At 42.9% G+C, this 15,668-nt stretch overlaps 1 protein-coding gene across 1 annotated transcript; it reads left to right on the forward strand.

The window, feature by feature from the left end:
* Nucleotides 1-4,025: 4,025 nt before the first annotated feature.
* On the forward strand, nt 4,026-5,083 carry LOC121747194 (germin-like protein subfamily 3 member 4). The gene has a single exon (XM_042141195.1). The coding sequence runs from the start codon at nt 4,112-4,114 to the stop codon at nt 4,763-4,765; it is 654 nt and encodes a 217-aa protein (XP_041997129.1). The 5' UTR covers nt 4,026-4,111; the 3' UTR covers nt 4,766-5,083.
* Nucleotides 5,084-15,668: the final 10,585 nt, after the last annotated feature.

Here is a 15,668-nt window from a genome sequence, read left to right on the forward strand (position 1 = left end):
AATATTTGCACATGGATGTTTGGGGGCCTGCCTCTGTGTCTTCTCACTCTGGTTCAGTGTACTTCCTATCCATTATTGATGATTTCTCTAGGAAGGTGTGGTGTTTTCTCATGAAACATAAGTATGATGTCTTTGAGAAACTAAAAACCAGGAAGATTTTGATTGAAACTCAAACTAGTAAGAAGATTAAAGCAATCAGGACTGATAATGGCTTGGAATTCTGCAATAAACAGATTGATGACTTATGTGCTGCATATGGTATTAAAAGACATAGAACTGTTCCTTATACACCTCAACAAAATGGGGTGGCTGAAAGGATGAATAGGACTTTGCTTGATAAAGTAAGATGCATGCTTAGTAAATCTGGTTTATCTAAGAAATTTTGGGGTGAGGCTTTGTTGACTGCTGCTTACTTGATAAATAGATCTCCCTCTGTGCCTCTCAATGGACAATGTCCTGAATTTGTGTTTACTGGTAAACCTATATCTCTTTTTCATCTCAGGGTGATTGGCTGTGCAGCTTTTGTGCATAACAAAACTGATAAACTTGAGCCTAGATCTAGGAAAGGTGTTTTCCTTGGATATCCTGAGGGTGTTAAGGGTTATAGGATCTGGATAAGGGATGAACCAGGGTTTAAGGTCATAATTAGCAGGGATGTTGTCTTCAATGAAGCTGAATTCCCTTGCCTAAGGTTGACAGTTGACCAAACTCCACAATCTGTGGACAATGAACCTCTTATGGAGGTGGAGTCTACAGAGCCACTCACTGGTGTGGAGAATCAGAATGATACTCCAAGTGAGGTGGAGCAGCCATTCTGGAACACTTACCCAGTCTTTACACCTGATGAGACACCCAATGAGGGAAATTTAAATGATATTGTGCCTCAAAATGTGGATAACATGGCTGATAATAATAATATGCATGCTAGTCCTGTAAGGAATAATTCTCCTGTCCAGAATATTATGCAAAGTCCCTCTGGGGTGCAGAATGCCATTGATGATACTGACTTGAGCAATTATGTGTTAGCTAGGGATAGAGCTAGAAGACAGAATGTTTCAAAACCTACCAGATTTGTTGGCTTGATTGCTCTTATTAATTTGGCTTTTAATGTGCATGAGTCTGATGGGGATGAACCCCAATCTTATAAGCACGCAACTAAATCTATGTTTTGGAATCAATGGCAAAAGGCTATGTTAGAAGAGATGCATTCTCTTAAGATTAACCTTACCTGGATACTTGTGCCTTTGCCTCCTGGAGCATCTGTGGTAGATTGCAGGTGGCTATACAAACTGAAAAATGAGGTGGAGGGTCTGAGGTACAAGGCCAGATTAGTTGCAAAAGGGTTTACTCAACAAGAGGGGGTAGACTACACTGAAATTTTTGCTCCTGTTGTTAAATTCACTACTGTCAGATTGATGCTTGCTTTGTGTGCTCACTTTAATTGGGAATTAAAACAGATGGATGTCAAAACTGCCTTTTTGCATGGTGATTTAGATAAACCTATCTACATGAAACAGCCTGAAGGCTTTGTTGATCCCAAGTTTCCCAATCATGTGTGTTTACTAAAAAAGGCTTTGTATGGTTTGAAACAATCTCCTAGGCAATGGAATATTAAGTTTAACAGTTGTATGCATAAATTGGGTTTTGTAAGAAGCACTTTTGATGCATGCTTGTATGTTAAGGATCTTGTTTCCCCTGAGCCTGTGTTCTTGTTACTGTATGTTGATGACATGCTTATTATGGGACCTTGTCTGAAAACTATAAAGTCTGTTCAGTCTGCTTTAAGTGAGAATTTTGACATGAAGGATTTAGGTGATGCTCAGAAGATCTTAGGGATAAATATTTTCAGAGATAGGAAGGCTTCTACCCTTGTGTTGCATCAGGAACCTTATGTGTGCAAAATTCTTAAAAAATTTAACATGTTTGATTCAAAGCCTGTCTCTGTTCCTCTGGCTTCTCATTTTGTGTTGAGTAAAGATCAGTGTCCTCAAACCAAGTCTGATATTGATGCTATGAAGAAGATTCCTTATGCTAATGCAATTGGGTCTGTAATGTATTTGATGGTAAGTACTAGACCTGATATTGCCTATGCAGTTTCATGCCTCAGTAGATATATGTCAAATCCTGGATCTGTGCATTGGGAAGCTCTGAAATGGCTACTGAGATATCTCAAACATACTGCAAGATATGGATTGTGTTATTCTAAGTGTAAAGATGGTGTTTCTTTAACTGGTTTTGTGGATTCTAACTATGCTAATGACATGGATAAGAGGAAGTCAACTACCTCCTATGTGTTTACTGTTTGCAGCTCTTGTATCAGTTGGAAGTCTCAATTACAGCATATAGTGGCATTGTCCACTACAGAGTCAGAGTACATTGCTATCACAGAAGCAATGAAAGAAGCAGTTTGGTTAAAGGGAGTTCTCACTGAGCTCAAATTTCTGAAGCTATCTCCCTCTGTGTTTTCTGATTCACAGTCTGCAATACAGTTATGTAAAAACCCTGTCTTTCATGATAGAACTAAACATATTGATGTAAGGTTCCATTACATTAGGGACATAGTAGAAAAAGGTGAAGTTTTTCTGCATAAGGTGCACACTGATAAAAACCCTGCTGATATGGGTACAAAACCTTTGCCTGCTGAAAAACTTATTTTCTGCATTAAATTCCTGCATTTTGATTTAGGATAGTTGCATGTCCCGGGGATAAAAAGACCTCAGTCATCCTACCTTCCTTGGTAAAGCTGGTATGAGGACTGAGGCAAGAAGCCCTCCTAGACTAATGGGTTTAGTCCCTCTGGTGTCTGGAGACAGTTTGGTGGTTCCCAAAAAGCCAGTGGACTTTGTCCTTTGGGGCTGAGGGGGCTGCCATATAGGCTGTGATGAATTAAACCTTAGCCGGTTGATACTAGCTGGTTTCACAGAATGGAAGTCCAAGGTGGAGTATGTTGAATATTGGTGGACTTCATTTGGGCCTGGTTTATTTGTAGCCCATGTGTATCTTAATTGGGCCTGACCCAATTCACTCACCTCTCACTCCTGGATGCCGCCACGTGCCCCTCTCACTCGGATCCTTGTCTCCAGCCGTTGGATCCAGGTTTGTGTTTGTTATGAGAGTGAGACCCTTGGTCTTTCTCATTCATTCTCATATTCTCACTCTCTCTCTACTCTCAGACGCTCTCTCTCTGTTCTCTCGCTCCCTCTCTTCTGTTCTTCTTCTCCGACGGTTCTCCGCCGGATTTCTGATGCTCTCTCACGGTTGAAAGTGTAGAGGAGCTTGCTACAGTAACTAGGGAGGCAACTACTTCGGTTGCTGAGTAGTTGGTGAACTAGGGTTTTGTTTTGGAGCGTGTTCTGTGAGGTTTTGTTTCTTGAACGGTTAGATCTGGTGTTTAGGGGTTGTGTTGGCCTGGAATCAGGAGTGTGAGGTGATTCACCGGTTGATTCGGCGGTACTCCTTTGGATCTGAGTTTTGGAGAATAGGCTGTATCATCGGCGGGTGTCTGAGCCGTTGATTGTTGTTTCTTTCATATGTACTTAAGTTCTCTTGTCTATTTGTGACAGATCTGAGAAGATCTGTTTTTCTTGTGTTACTGACTCGTTTACTTAGTGTACAGGTTGAAGGAGCTGGAGATAGGAAGCTATCGTGAACATGTGTAATAGATAGCTTACTTTTCTGTAATCTGTATTTGAGATTGGTTGTAATCTTGAATGTATTATCAGTCGCTTGGTTGGAGTTTGACTGAGCTCCCTATTCAAGAATAAAGAGGTCTTGGTAATTAGTGAACCCGATCTAGTCTGATCCCTACAGAATCAAATTCAATTACAACTCTTATATATGTATCTCTTCATCGATGGCCTCCACATAAATATGTGATATGGGACTTTTCAATTGCAACATCCAACCTCACAGATGAATGGATCACATCTTTTTCTAAAGCAAATGTGTTTTTTACACCTTAAGCAATAGTTAAGTGAAGTGAACTCCAAGCCTATCTACATTAAATAACTTCCACAAGCTGCAAACTCAATATTAATTCCACATCCCAATATTTTTATATATACACATATCACCACATTCCAAAACACACAAAAAAAACCTTCAAAAAACAATGAAACACCACACACTACTACACCTCCTCCTGGCCTCTCTCCTAGCCTCCATTATCCGACCCTGCATCGGCGGCGACGGCGACAACCTCTACGACGTCTGCCCGAGCGACGCTGCGAACCAGAAGATGTTCTTCAACGGCTACCCGTGCAAGGCGCCATCCGACGTGGCGGCGTCGGACTTCAAGTCGTCCCTGCTGGGGTCGGCCGGGGACACAGACAACTTCTACAGGTCGTCCGTGACCCTGGCCACGGCCGCAGAGTTCCCCGGGCTGAACACGCTGGGGCTCTCTGCGGCCAGGACGGACATGGACGTGGACGGGATGGTGTTGCCGCACGCCCACCCGCGCGCCTCGGAGATGATGTTCGTGAGGGCCGGGATGGTGGCGGCCGGGTTCGTCGATTCGACGAACCAGGTGTTTCAGAAGCGGCTGGGGGAGGGGGAGGTGTTCGTGTTTCCGAAAGGGCTGCTGCATTTCTGCTTCAATGCTGGGTTTGAGCCGGCGACGATTTTCTCTGTGCTGAACAGCCAGAATCCCGGGATCGCTAGCGTGTCGGGCGCCATGTTTGGGGGGAAAGGAATGATGGAGAAGCTCAAGGCTGTTTCTATGGAGGATTTGAATGGGGTTAGTAGTGTGGAGTTGTTTGGGGAGTAGGGTTTTTTTTAAGAAGAGTGTTTTGGGTTTGGTTAACCTATTTTGCAATTATAGCACCATTTTACTTAGGTTTGTAATTATAATTAATGCCATCTTTTATTTTTATTTTTTGGCTAATTCTCTTAATTTTTCTAACAGTGTGGCCTAGTTGTGCCACATAAAAGACGTGTTTAAGAAAATTGAAAGATGGTAAAAGTCGTTTTGTGAGTGAAAATTAGAGTAGATAGTGTGCTTTGTGTGACTATTTTATACATCATGCATTAGTGATGCAGTTTGGTGTATGTATTGCACATGAGTTGATTTGGTTTTTGGACAATATTTTAATGTGAACACTTGTATATTTATTTGAATATTTTGTTTTCCTGTGGATGCTGCTGTAAGTTTGTGATCTTGGAATGAATAATTTGTACTATTGGTTTTGTTTGCATGATTATCTTTAACGATCAGATCAGGCCAGTTGATATATGTAGTTTATATAGTAGTAGTACATGATATAAGATGTTGGAATTTGGATTATTGTACGTATTTACGTTTTTATTTTTATATGAACACGGAATATGAAACATCAATTGCAGAGCAGTTTCATCAAGCATAACTCTATGAGTATAATGCTCTAACTAGCTATTTATCTTAATCAGTTATTTTCTATTTACCAATATTGAATTCAAAAGATAAAGAATCTATATTATTTTGATCAACGTGCAGATATTTTATGGAAAAATAGTACAGTAACTAAATGTGAAATAGAGCTATATATATAATATACCCTTCCTTACACTCTTCCACATCATCATTTTCATCGATTTTCGCCCAGCACCACAACTCCTATAATTCCATGCCCGGAATGTCTAAAGACACTTTAAAAAGGCAATGCTTTCATTTGACGTTTACCCAGCATTGCTGGAAAGTTTACATTTGGGTGTTTGAAAATGATATGGATAGGAAAGACATAATTAGAGAGTGATAGGGAGGAAGAATTGGAAATAAGGGGTTATTATTATTACTTTTTTGATTAAAAAAGAAATTGCCCCCTAGATCCTCATTGGCATTTCCATCTCTAGTTCTAATGCATCATTGATTTGCATCTTGTACCTCAATATTATTCTAACATTGCATTTTCGAAACACAAATCCCTATGATTTATGTTTACATGCAATCTCAGATTCTCAGTTGTTTTTGTTTGTTATATGTATTTGTCCTACATTCTTCTCCATTGGGACAAAGGTCTGATGCTTCTCGGGGTAAATCTGGAAAATACCAAAATGAAAACAGAGAAAATAATTTTAAAAAAAACCTATATAAAGAAAATGAAATGGAAAATAAATCCTCCATATATGCCTATAAATTAAATTGAGCCCAAATTTTCTCCTCAAAATAAAGTACTCCCTAAATGCTGATGAACAAGTAACATGACAACATCTTGAAATGCTGATGAATATGTAAAGACACGTGGCACAAATCGAACGAAATTCCCAGGAAAATCCTACACTAAAAAAGTCAAAATCTCATTTACTCATTATCCGAAGCCAAAAAGAAAAAAATAAATAAAACAACAAAAGAATGGCACTAAAATTAACTATATACACAAATAATATACATTTATAATTGAATGAAGGTGGGGACTGGGGAACCACCAACCCCAATACTAAACTCCACTATCAATTACTTATGTTCAAATTGGACGCCATCATATGTCTTTTGCTCATTCAAGGATGACCCTCGTCTGAGCTCATCAAACAAAATAACCTACGTATTTACTTATAAATGAAATAAAAAGACAAAAAATCATATATATTGATAATTCTATCAACAAATAATCCCCTCTAAAAGTGTTCTTTGTGCAACTATTTGGTGAAAATATTGTGAGAAAAATCACAAATTAGTTCTTCCACCATTGACAGCCTGAAAGAGCAGATTTGCGTAGGTGTCGTTCAAACAAGAATGTATCCTACTGATCAGGATGAAACAATCCCCTGCTAAGCCTAAAACCTGGTATCAATAATTCCTCAACCCTCTTCTACTGGGTAGTATAGTGAAGGTAGGGGTCGAATCCCACAGAGATGGTGACGGTTGGAGTGATTGTGGTGATATTCTGGAGGGTTTGGTTAGCTACCACGCTTGTGTTGAGTCTCTACTTAGACAAGAAATTGAAAGTGGTATCCTACTGGCTAGGGGTGTGAAAAGATTCTGATATGCAACGGTGTACGTGGACATGGTGAAACGGAAATATTCGAAAAGTATTGGGTTTCTATTTTGGGCTAAACGGAATATCAGAAGGTAGTGGTAGTTGTGGTGACTAGCCTGACAGGTCTGCAGGGTATAATTAAAAGTGAAGGACGAAAAGCAAAAAGCATTTAAAAAAGCAAGTGGTCCCCAACATTTGATATGGACATCATCTTCTTCAACGAACACAAACTAAAATCAGAAAACAAACCAGATTCAGCACTATTAAAACACAGATTAATAACTCATGAACTCAGATATACAATCAAAGATGCCAAATCGAAAATCAAACACCGAAATCGAAACTCTGCCTACTGGTCAACATGAACGATGATATGAAACAATCAACTGAACCTTGCATGAAACTATCTTCAAACGCAATCAAACAGAAAACAAACTCGCTAACTCAAAGAATTTAACTACTAGATTGAAAATTGCGATTCAACACTAGAGATAACCGAAAACGCTAGATCTATACTAACTAGGCAGGGAAAAGAAATCGGCGAAGTAAACTGAACAGAAAACAGCTTCATAGCATCAAACATGTTCGGATCTTCAAACGAAGTACTTCTAAGCGGCGGAATTCAAAAGCAACAAAGCATCCAGTGTAAAGAAAAGCAAGCAATTTAAACTACGACAGCGAAATAAAGATTGTTTCTGCCACTCCGAGCGATGGAACTTCTAACTATGATCTTGCTGACTGAGATGAGAACGTCTGGAACTCAGGTGATCATTGGTTGCGGCGAGGAATGAGACTCTGGACTGGGCTGAAGGACTGAACTACCGAGAGAATTCTACCTAAGAGTGATGATGATGAATGAGTGCCCCCCTTTTCTCTCTCTCCAAGTGGCTTCCTTTTATAGGGAGGCTTACCCTTGATTTTAGGGTAAAACCTCGTGGCGAGATGACTTCTTTGCCCTTAATTGTGGTTGATCAGTCCCAACTATCCTTCTTCTCCATCTCGAGCCATTTTTGCATGCATACTGGTCAGTATGTAATCGTTCTGACGCCCTCTTCACCTGAAGTATCTGAAGCTTTGCCTACTGGCTAGAACACTCAACCTGCACACTTAAACAACTGTTTTGCAGATATAATCCAATTATGCACATCATACTGACCAGTAACCGAGGCCTAGAATACGACTTATCAAACTGCTCACACTTACCACATGCTTGTCCTCAAGCGTGAAGAACAAACAAAAAGAAATAAGTCAAATTCTAGCCTGGTTACTCCCCTGACCGACTCAATCCTAAACTAGACTCTATACTACGACGCAAAGAAAAACACATAACAAAGACAAACACATAAAAGAAAACTAAAACACTTAGACACATTAACACAGTAATTGGGCTATATTTTCAACCATCCCTCCCCTCGGGATCAGGTGCAATCCGGCCTTAGACAGCCTTGAACTTCCGCCGCCCCCCCTTTCTCTCCCAGTCAGTATATCCGCTCGTCAAGATCGCCCAAACTTTCGGCCAAACACTAGGTTCACTCAGCCACTCATACCTCTCCGGGAATGTTAGGACTGCATTCTCTCAATATGCTCAACCACGATTGCTTCGGACTTAGATCTCACGTGCAGCTACTGAAGGGCTTAAAGGTTTGTAACGGGGTTATTGGTTTGTAATGTTTTGGGGTGGATGTTCCTAAGGCTCTAGGTTAAAAATTTCTACTTTATTGAGGTGGGGGAACTGTGTGCACTTGGGCCTCTGGTTAGTTGCTTTTCTTGGCTGGCGCTTCTGGTTTTGATCTCTAACTGGTCAGTAGCTTCTTGTGGCTTCGCCACCCTTATGCCTTCTTCATTTTTTTGTGTGGCCCAGCTTTTCTGACCATTTTCCTTCATCTTTTCTCTCTCTTTTTTTTTCTTTCTTTCCTTGTGGCTTTGCCACCCGTATTCCTTCTTTTTTTGGACCTGGGACGACTCACTGGTCGATTTTCTTCCTTGAGCCTTCAATCACTCCTGCCCAGTTGGATTCTGCTCTCTTGTACACCTTTCTGGCCAGTGAGCTTTACTCGTCTTATGCCTTGCACGCACACAGTCCTAGTGGCTAGGGGTTATATCTGGGTATGTGTATGGCTAGAAAGTGGGGTTCTAAGGGTTGGAAATTTTTTTTTTGGAAGAGGGGGGGGGGGTTTCTAGTGCCTTCAGTGTTGCTACACGCAGTCACTTCACCCTAGGCACCTTGTGGCAGCCACTCTTTTCTTTTCTGAATTAGTGGAAAGTGGTTCCACTTTAGGCTTTTAACTCACATTTAAAGAGGGCTTTCGTGTTTGGCTCTAAGGGTGGGATTTTCTTTCATACTCGCATCGTCCATACTGACTAGGAGGTACTAAGGGGGGTGGTTTCTGTTTTCCAGCATGTCGTATCTCCCTCAATTCCCTTCACCATCAGCTCAGGACAGTTGAGTTTTAAACCCAATCAACACACAAAAGGAAAAAAAAAACTAGACCTAACAAGACACTAACACAAGCACAAACACTAACCACGCATATACACATACATCATACTGGCCATTGCGTCCCCCCTCCCACTTCACAAGTGTCTGCCCTCAGATAAGGCTGTGAAGTGGAAAAGGTAATGGCCAGTATGTTGACACACAGACAAACAAGCATAACGACATACTAAAACTGAAAACTTCTCACACTTAGACTATATAATAGGCTAAGTGGGAGAATGTAAAACCTAAACAGAAACCAACAATTACAAAACACATATATACATAAACTTCTCACACTTAGACCATGCTATGGGCTAAGTGTGAGCCAACATGCTTACGAAAATATAAAAACAACAAAACATGCGTTACAGAACCAAACCCTTTTCTTCTCACACTTAGACTATGGAATAGGCTAAGTGTTATGAAGGGGGGTTGCGCACATACACAAATTATACTACCTAAACAAAGCAAAACACAATTAACATACGAAAAACTAAAAACTAAAAACTAAAAAGAAAACTAACTCGTCGGGGGGGTCTATTGGTGTCGCCTGCTCCTTCGCGGCGCAGGTGGTGCCTCCAGTTGTTCCTTCTCAGTTCCATCGCCGGCTCATCGGCATCCGCCGGCACCTCAGCCTTTCCTTCATCTGTCTCTGCAGCTTCTGTTTCGGGTACCTGTAGTTTATCACTCTGGCCTCCATGGCCACTCGGTCCAGTCGCTTCCTCTTGCCTTCTCTGAACTAACTCCATTAGAATTCCTTCCATCACTGACGCTAAGCGGGTCATCTTCGATCTCATTTGTCGATTTCCCCCCCATATCTGCCACGGTCCTCTCCAAAGTCGCCAACCTCTGAGCTTGCATCCCCTGTCCCGCAGAAGCTCTACCAGCTGGTATAGCCTCCTGTCCCATTGAGTAGAAATGCGGAACACCTTCTCTCGTGTACACGGCATTTGTGCGGACGAAGAGTGGTATGTCAAACAACCCAGGAGGGCGTACCATGGTCAGCGGGGACAAATCCTCAGCTTCTGTGACGATAATGTTCTTCCTGACAAATATTCCTAGAATGTTGCATAGGGTGAGATTTCGGGCAGGATGGGTGGCGATCAAATGGCATTGGTACGCAGTCCAAAAACCTAGATGCAATCTCCGTCCATGTTTTGCACACCACAGCAGATACAATTCCGTCATTGAGGTACGGACGGCTGAGTTTGACTGGCCCAACAAGTTGAAATCTAGATGGAGTTGCACTAGACGTAAAATGAGGTCATTGAAATGGGTTGAGCGAGAGATGGTTGAAACAAACTCTCCAGCATCTGGATGAGTTAACTCTGCCCAAGCCTCCTGTGGGTCAAAATCGACATGTCTGCGGGGGATTCCTCGCTCCCTATTTCTCCAATCTAGCCCTATGGCCTCCTCAAGACTGCACATCCCCAACCGTACCGTCCACTCGATCAGACTCATACTGATCTCTCCTCCAAACAACCTAAAACTTATAGACACCTCATCTAAATCTGTGGTTACCCTGAACCTGAATGTAGTGAAGAATTCTTTTGCAAGCCTAACACAAATATCTGGGTTTCCATTCGGCAGCAACCACTCAAACCCTAGTGCATGCAAATAGGCTAGAAACTGCTCTCGAACACCCAACTCATCCAAAGAGGGGTAATGCACTACCTTCCCGCACTTGACGTCCTTATTCCCATCATCCATGCTGTCAAAAGTATCATGCAGTTTCTTGGTTTCAAAAAGTTTCATCTCCTCCGCTATCTCGTCAATGAAGTCCATTGTCCACCTCCGGTACCTTAATCTCTCTACCGGTGGGTGGACTAACTCCCGATGATCATCCAGAAGCTGTTGTTCGGCGCACTCCTCATCCTCCAAATAGATATCGCTGTCGGAGGCTGATTCCTCGCTGGCCGCATACTCACTGTCGCTCAATTCCCGTCGGCTCGGTGGTGTTCTCCGAGCAGCCTCAGTGATGACTATTCCAGTGTTCACCGTGCGTGGCTTCTTGTTGCTGGACTTCTTCTTCATAGGGGACTTCCCCTTTCGTTTTCTCTCTTCACTGTATCTGGCTTCCTCCTCCGCTTGAAGTAGAGACTCATCTTGGGCAGTAGAAGTGGTCTCTCCGTGGACACGAGCATCGATTTGCTCAGATCCATCAGGCCCTACTGACTCGGGTGCGAGGTCCAGACCCTCAGCCACCCTTTCAGTTTCTTCGCCTTGCTCGCTCTGTACTGGAGAAACTGCTGTATCTTCTAAGGCAGTAGCATGTATAGGCTTATCCCTGGACTTTTTGGGAGTGTCCTTTTCCTCTTCGCTTGCAATTTCCATCGGATTCTCTGCGGTGTTTGCCTTGGCTTTACTTGCTGCCCATTTACCCAGGCATCTCTGAGACACTCTTGTTGGTTTCGGTCGTTCCGTCTTCGGACCGCCCTGCAAAATTAACCGCCTCTTGACAGGTTTAGGTTTCAGAACGGGAGGCGCCACTGGTTCTGGTTCTTGGATTGCTGTAGCTGGCCCTTCCTCCTCCACTTGCATTTCATCATCCCCTGCTTTCGTTTCACTCGGCTCTCCACTTGGTTGTTTCGGTCGAGGTCCATCATAAGTAGTTCCTGACCTCAATGTAACCTTACTCACATTCGCCTTTTCAGGTATTTGGACTGTAGACGGGAGTTTCCCTGCATTTCCTCTTATTTCACCCATCGAACTGGCCAGTTGGGCCAACTGTCTATTCATCATATCCATGTTCGCTTTATGTTCCTTCTGGGCATTTTGCATCCCCTGCACTACTTCGTTGTGGGATTGCAACTCGCCCTTGATACCTTTCTGCGACGCGAGCAATTCTCCCATCATGTCCTCCATGGATCGCCTGTGACTGATTTGTGCCCTGGTGCTGGTTATACTGGGAACCTTGGTTGGGCTGGAAATTTTGGAAGTTTTGCTGGTTCTGGTTAGGTGGGTATTGGTTATACTGGCCAGGAGGGTTATACTGGTCTTGGTGATATTGGTTCTGGTTCTGGTTTGGGAAATGATTTTGGTTCTGATGGTGTTGGGGGTGCTTGATTCGGCTGATTTTGGTAATTTTGAAAGTTTCTCTGGTGGGGTGGTACATAAACATGGTTTTGGTTCTGGTTTGGTGGGTATTGGTTTTGGGATTGTTGGTTCCTTCCTGACCAGTTAAACTGGTGGTCCGGGTTTGCTAGCCCACGGTTGGGGTTTTGGTTCGAGTGGGGGTTATATTGGTTCTGACCTTGACCTTGGTTTTGATTTTGGTTCCCATCTCCCCATCGAAAATTTGGGTGATCCCTCCATGGTGCGTCCCGTTGTCTCCCCTGGATCCAGTGCCCACTAGAATTGTAGTACCCGACAGCATTGACTTGCTCCATACTGACCAAGTTGTTTGGCTGATCATAGCTCGGTCCTTGGTTTCCCTGTTCTGCACCCTTGTAGTTCCCAACTGGGGAAGTCGGCGGTGTATTCTTCTCGATTGCGCTCAGGAGTGACTTCTTCAGCTCATCCATCTTCAAATCCATCTTCTGTTCAAGCTTCTGCTCCTGGTCAGTAGACGAGACACTTGCCACCCTTTCTCGGTTGTATCCATCCCTTGAATGGTCATACTCCTTTTTCGCACTCAGTAGCTTCCTTAGGACCCTCTTTGCTTCGCTGACCCGTAGTTGTGTGAAGCTTCCTCCCGACGACTAATTGGCCAGGTCCTTGGTTGTTATGTTCATCCCCTCATAGAAGGTATGATGTAGCTCAATGTCCTCCATGCGATGATTGGGACATGCATCTAAATGGCCCATATACCTCGCCCAATAATCGCTCAAGGGTTCATCGTACTCTTGCTTCACACTAGTTATTTCCCTCTTCAGCGCGCTTGTCTTGGATGACAGGAAAAACTCGCCTAGGAATACTGACTTGAAATCGGCCCAACTCTCAATGGAGTCGAGGGGCAGGCGCATGAACCAGGTGTTTGCCTCCCCTTTCAAAACGAACGGCAAAGCCTTCAATCTGTAATCATCCTCGGTCGCCCTTGTTGGCCTCCTCCGCGCCCTACAAATCTTACAAAACTCATGAAGGAACTCGTAAGGCCCTTCGTAACTCTTCCCGCAGTATGTAGGCAGAATTGCGATTACATGAGGCTTCACATCACAGGCAGTTTGCCCTGGGGTCACAACTATGGCTTGAGGTGGTTCTCTCTCGGTATGTGCGTTCAGCGTCCCGATCTCAGGATCTTCTTATCCTTGAGCGGCCATCCTTCTCGGGTTTCCCTCTATCCTTGGTATCTCTTCCGGTATTGGTCCTTCTATAGTGTATTGCTCCTCGTCACTACTCGAACCTAAGTCAGACAAAGCCGTCGACAAGCCGGATCGAGTGGTTAAGAGTATAGATCCTCGCTGAAGTATCTTCGGCCTCCACTGGTCAGGAGCCGAGCTGCTTCTCATAAACTGAAATAAAAAGAAAGAGAAAAAGTTATCCACAGTATATACGCCAAAGTATCACGCACAATAGCTACTAATAACGTCATCCATCCCCAGCAACGGCGCCATTTGAAAGAGCAGGTTTGCGTAGGTGTCGTTCAAACAAGGATGTATCCTACTGATCAGGATGAAACAATCCCCTGCTAAGCCTAAAACCTGGTATCAATAATTCCTCAACTCTCTTCTACTGGGTAGTATAGTGAAGGTAGGGGTCGAATCCCACAGAGATGGTGACGGTTGGAGTGATTGTGGTGATATTCTGGAGGGTTTGGTTAGCACCACGCTTGTGTTGAGTCTCTACTTAGACAAGAAATTGAAAGTGGTATCCTACTGGCTAGGGGTGTGAAAAGATTCTGATATGCAACGGTGTACGTGGACATGGTGAAACGGAAATATTCGAAAAGTATTGGGTTTCTATTTTGGGCTAAACGGAATATCAGAAGGTAGTGGTAGTTGTGGTGACTAGCCTGACAGGTCTGCAGGGTATAATTAAAAGTGAAGGACGAAAAGCAAAAAGCATTTAAAAAAGCAAGTGGTCCCCAACATTTGATATGGACATCATCTTCTTCAACGAACACAAACTAAAATCAGAAAACAAACCAGATTCAGCACTATTAAAACACAGATTAATAACTCATGAACTCAGATATACAATCAAAGATGCCAAATCGAAAATCAAACACCGAAATCGAAACTCTGCCTACTGGTCAACATGAACGATGATATGAAACAATCAACTGAACCTTGCATGAAACTATCTTCAAACGCAATCAAACAGAAAACAAACTCGCTAACTCAGAGAATTTAACTACTAGACTGAAAATTGCGATTCAACACTAGAGATAACCGAAAACGCTAGATCTATACTAACTAGGCAGGGAAAAGAAATCGGCGAAGTAAACTGAACAGAAAACACCTTCATAGCATCAAACATGTTCGGATCTTCAAACGAAGTACTTCTAAGCGGCGGAATTCAAAAGCAACAAAGCATCCAGTGTAAAGAAAAACAAGCAATTTAAACTACGAAAGCGAATAAAGATTGTTTCTGCCACTCCAGGCGATGGAACTTCTAACTACGATCTTGCTGACTGAGATGAGAACGTCTGGAACTCCAGGAACTTCTGGAACTTCTAACTACGATCTTGCTGACTGAGATGAGAACGTCTGGAACTCCAGGAACTTCTGGAACTCAGGTGATCATTGGTTGCGGCGAGGAATGAGACTCTGGACTGGGCTGAAGGACTGAACTACCGAGAGAATTCTACCTAAGAGTGATGATGATGAATGAGTGCCCCCCCTTTTCTCTCTCTCCAAGTGGCTTCCTTTTATAGGGAGGCTTTCCCTTGATTTTAGGGTAAAACCTCGTGGCGAGATGACTTCTTTGCCCTTAATTGTGGTTGATCAGTCTCAGCTATCCTTCTTCTCCATCTCGAGCCATTTTTGCATGCATACTGGTCAGTATGTAATCGTTCTGACGCTCTCTTCACCTGAAGTATCTGAAGCTTTGCCTACTGGCTAGAACACTCAACCTGCACACTTAAACAACTGTTTTGCAGATATAATCCAATTATGCACATCATACTGACCAGTAACCGAGGCCTAGAATACGACTTATCACAGCCGCAAAATAATTACTCCTGCAAAAATTGTGAACAACATTTTTCTTGATAAGTCTATAAAAGATTAAAAGATTTCTCTTTAATTCAATAATCATTAGTTGGTTTATACAACGGCGTGGAAGTTATGATCGATGTA

The sequence above is a fragment of the Salvia splendens genome, chromosome 9 (assembly GCF_004379255.2).
Source record: "Salvia splendens isolate huo1 chromosome 9, SspV2, whole genome shotgun sequence".
NCBI lineage: Eukaryota > Viridiplantae > Streptophyta > Magnoliopsida > Lamiales > Lamiaceae > Salvia > Salvia splendens.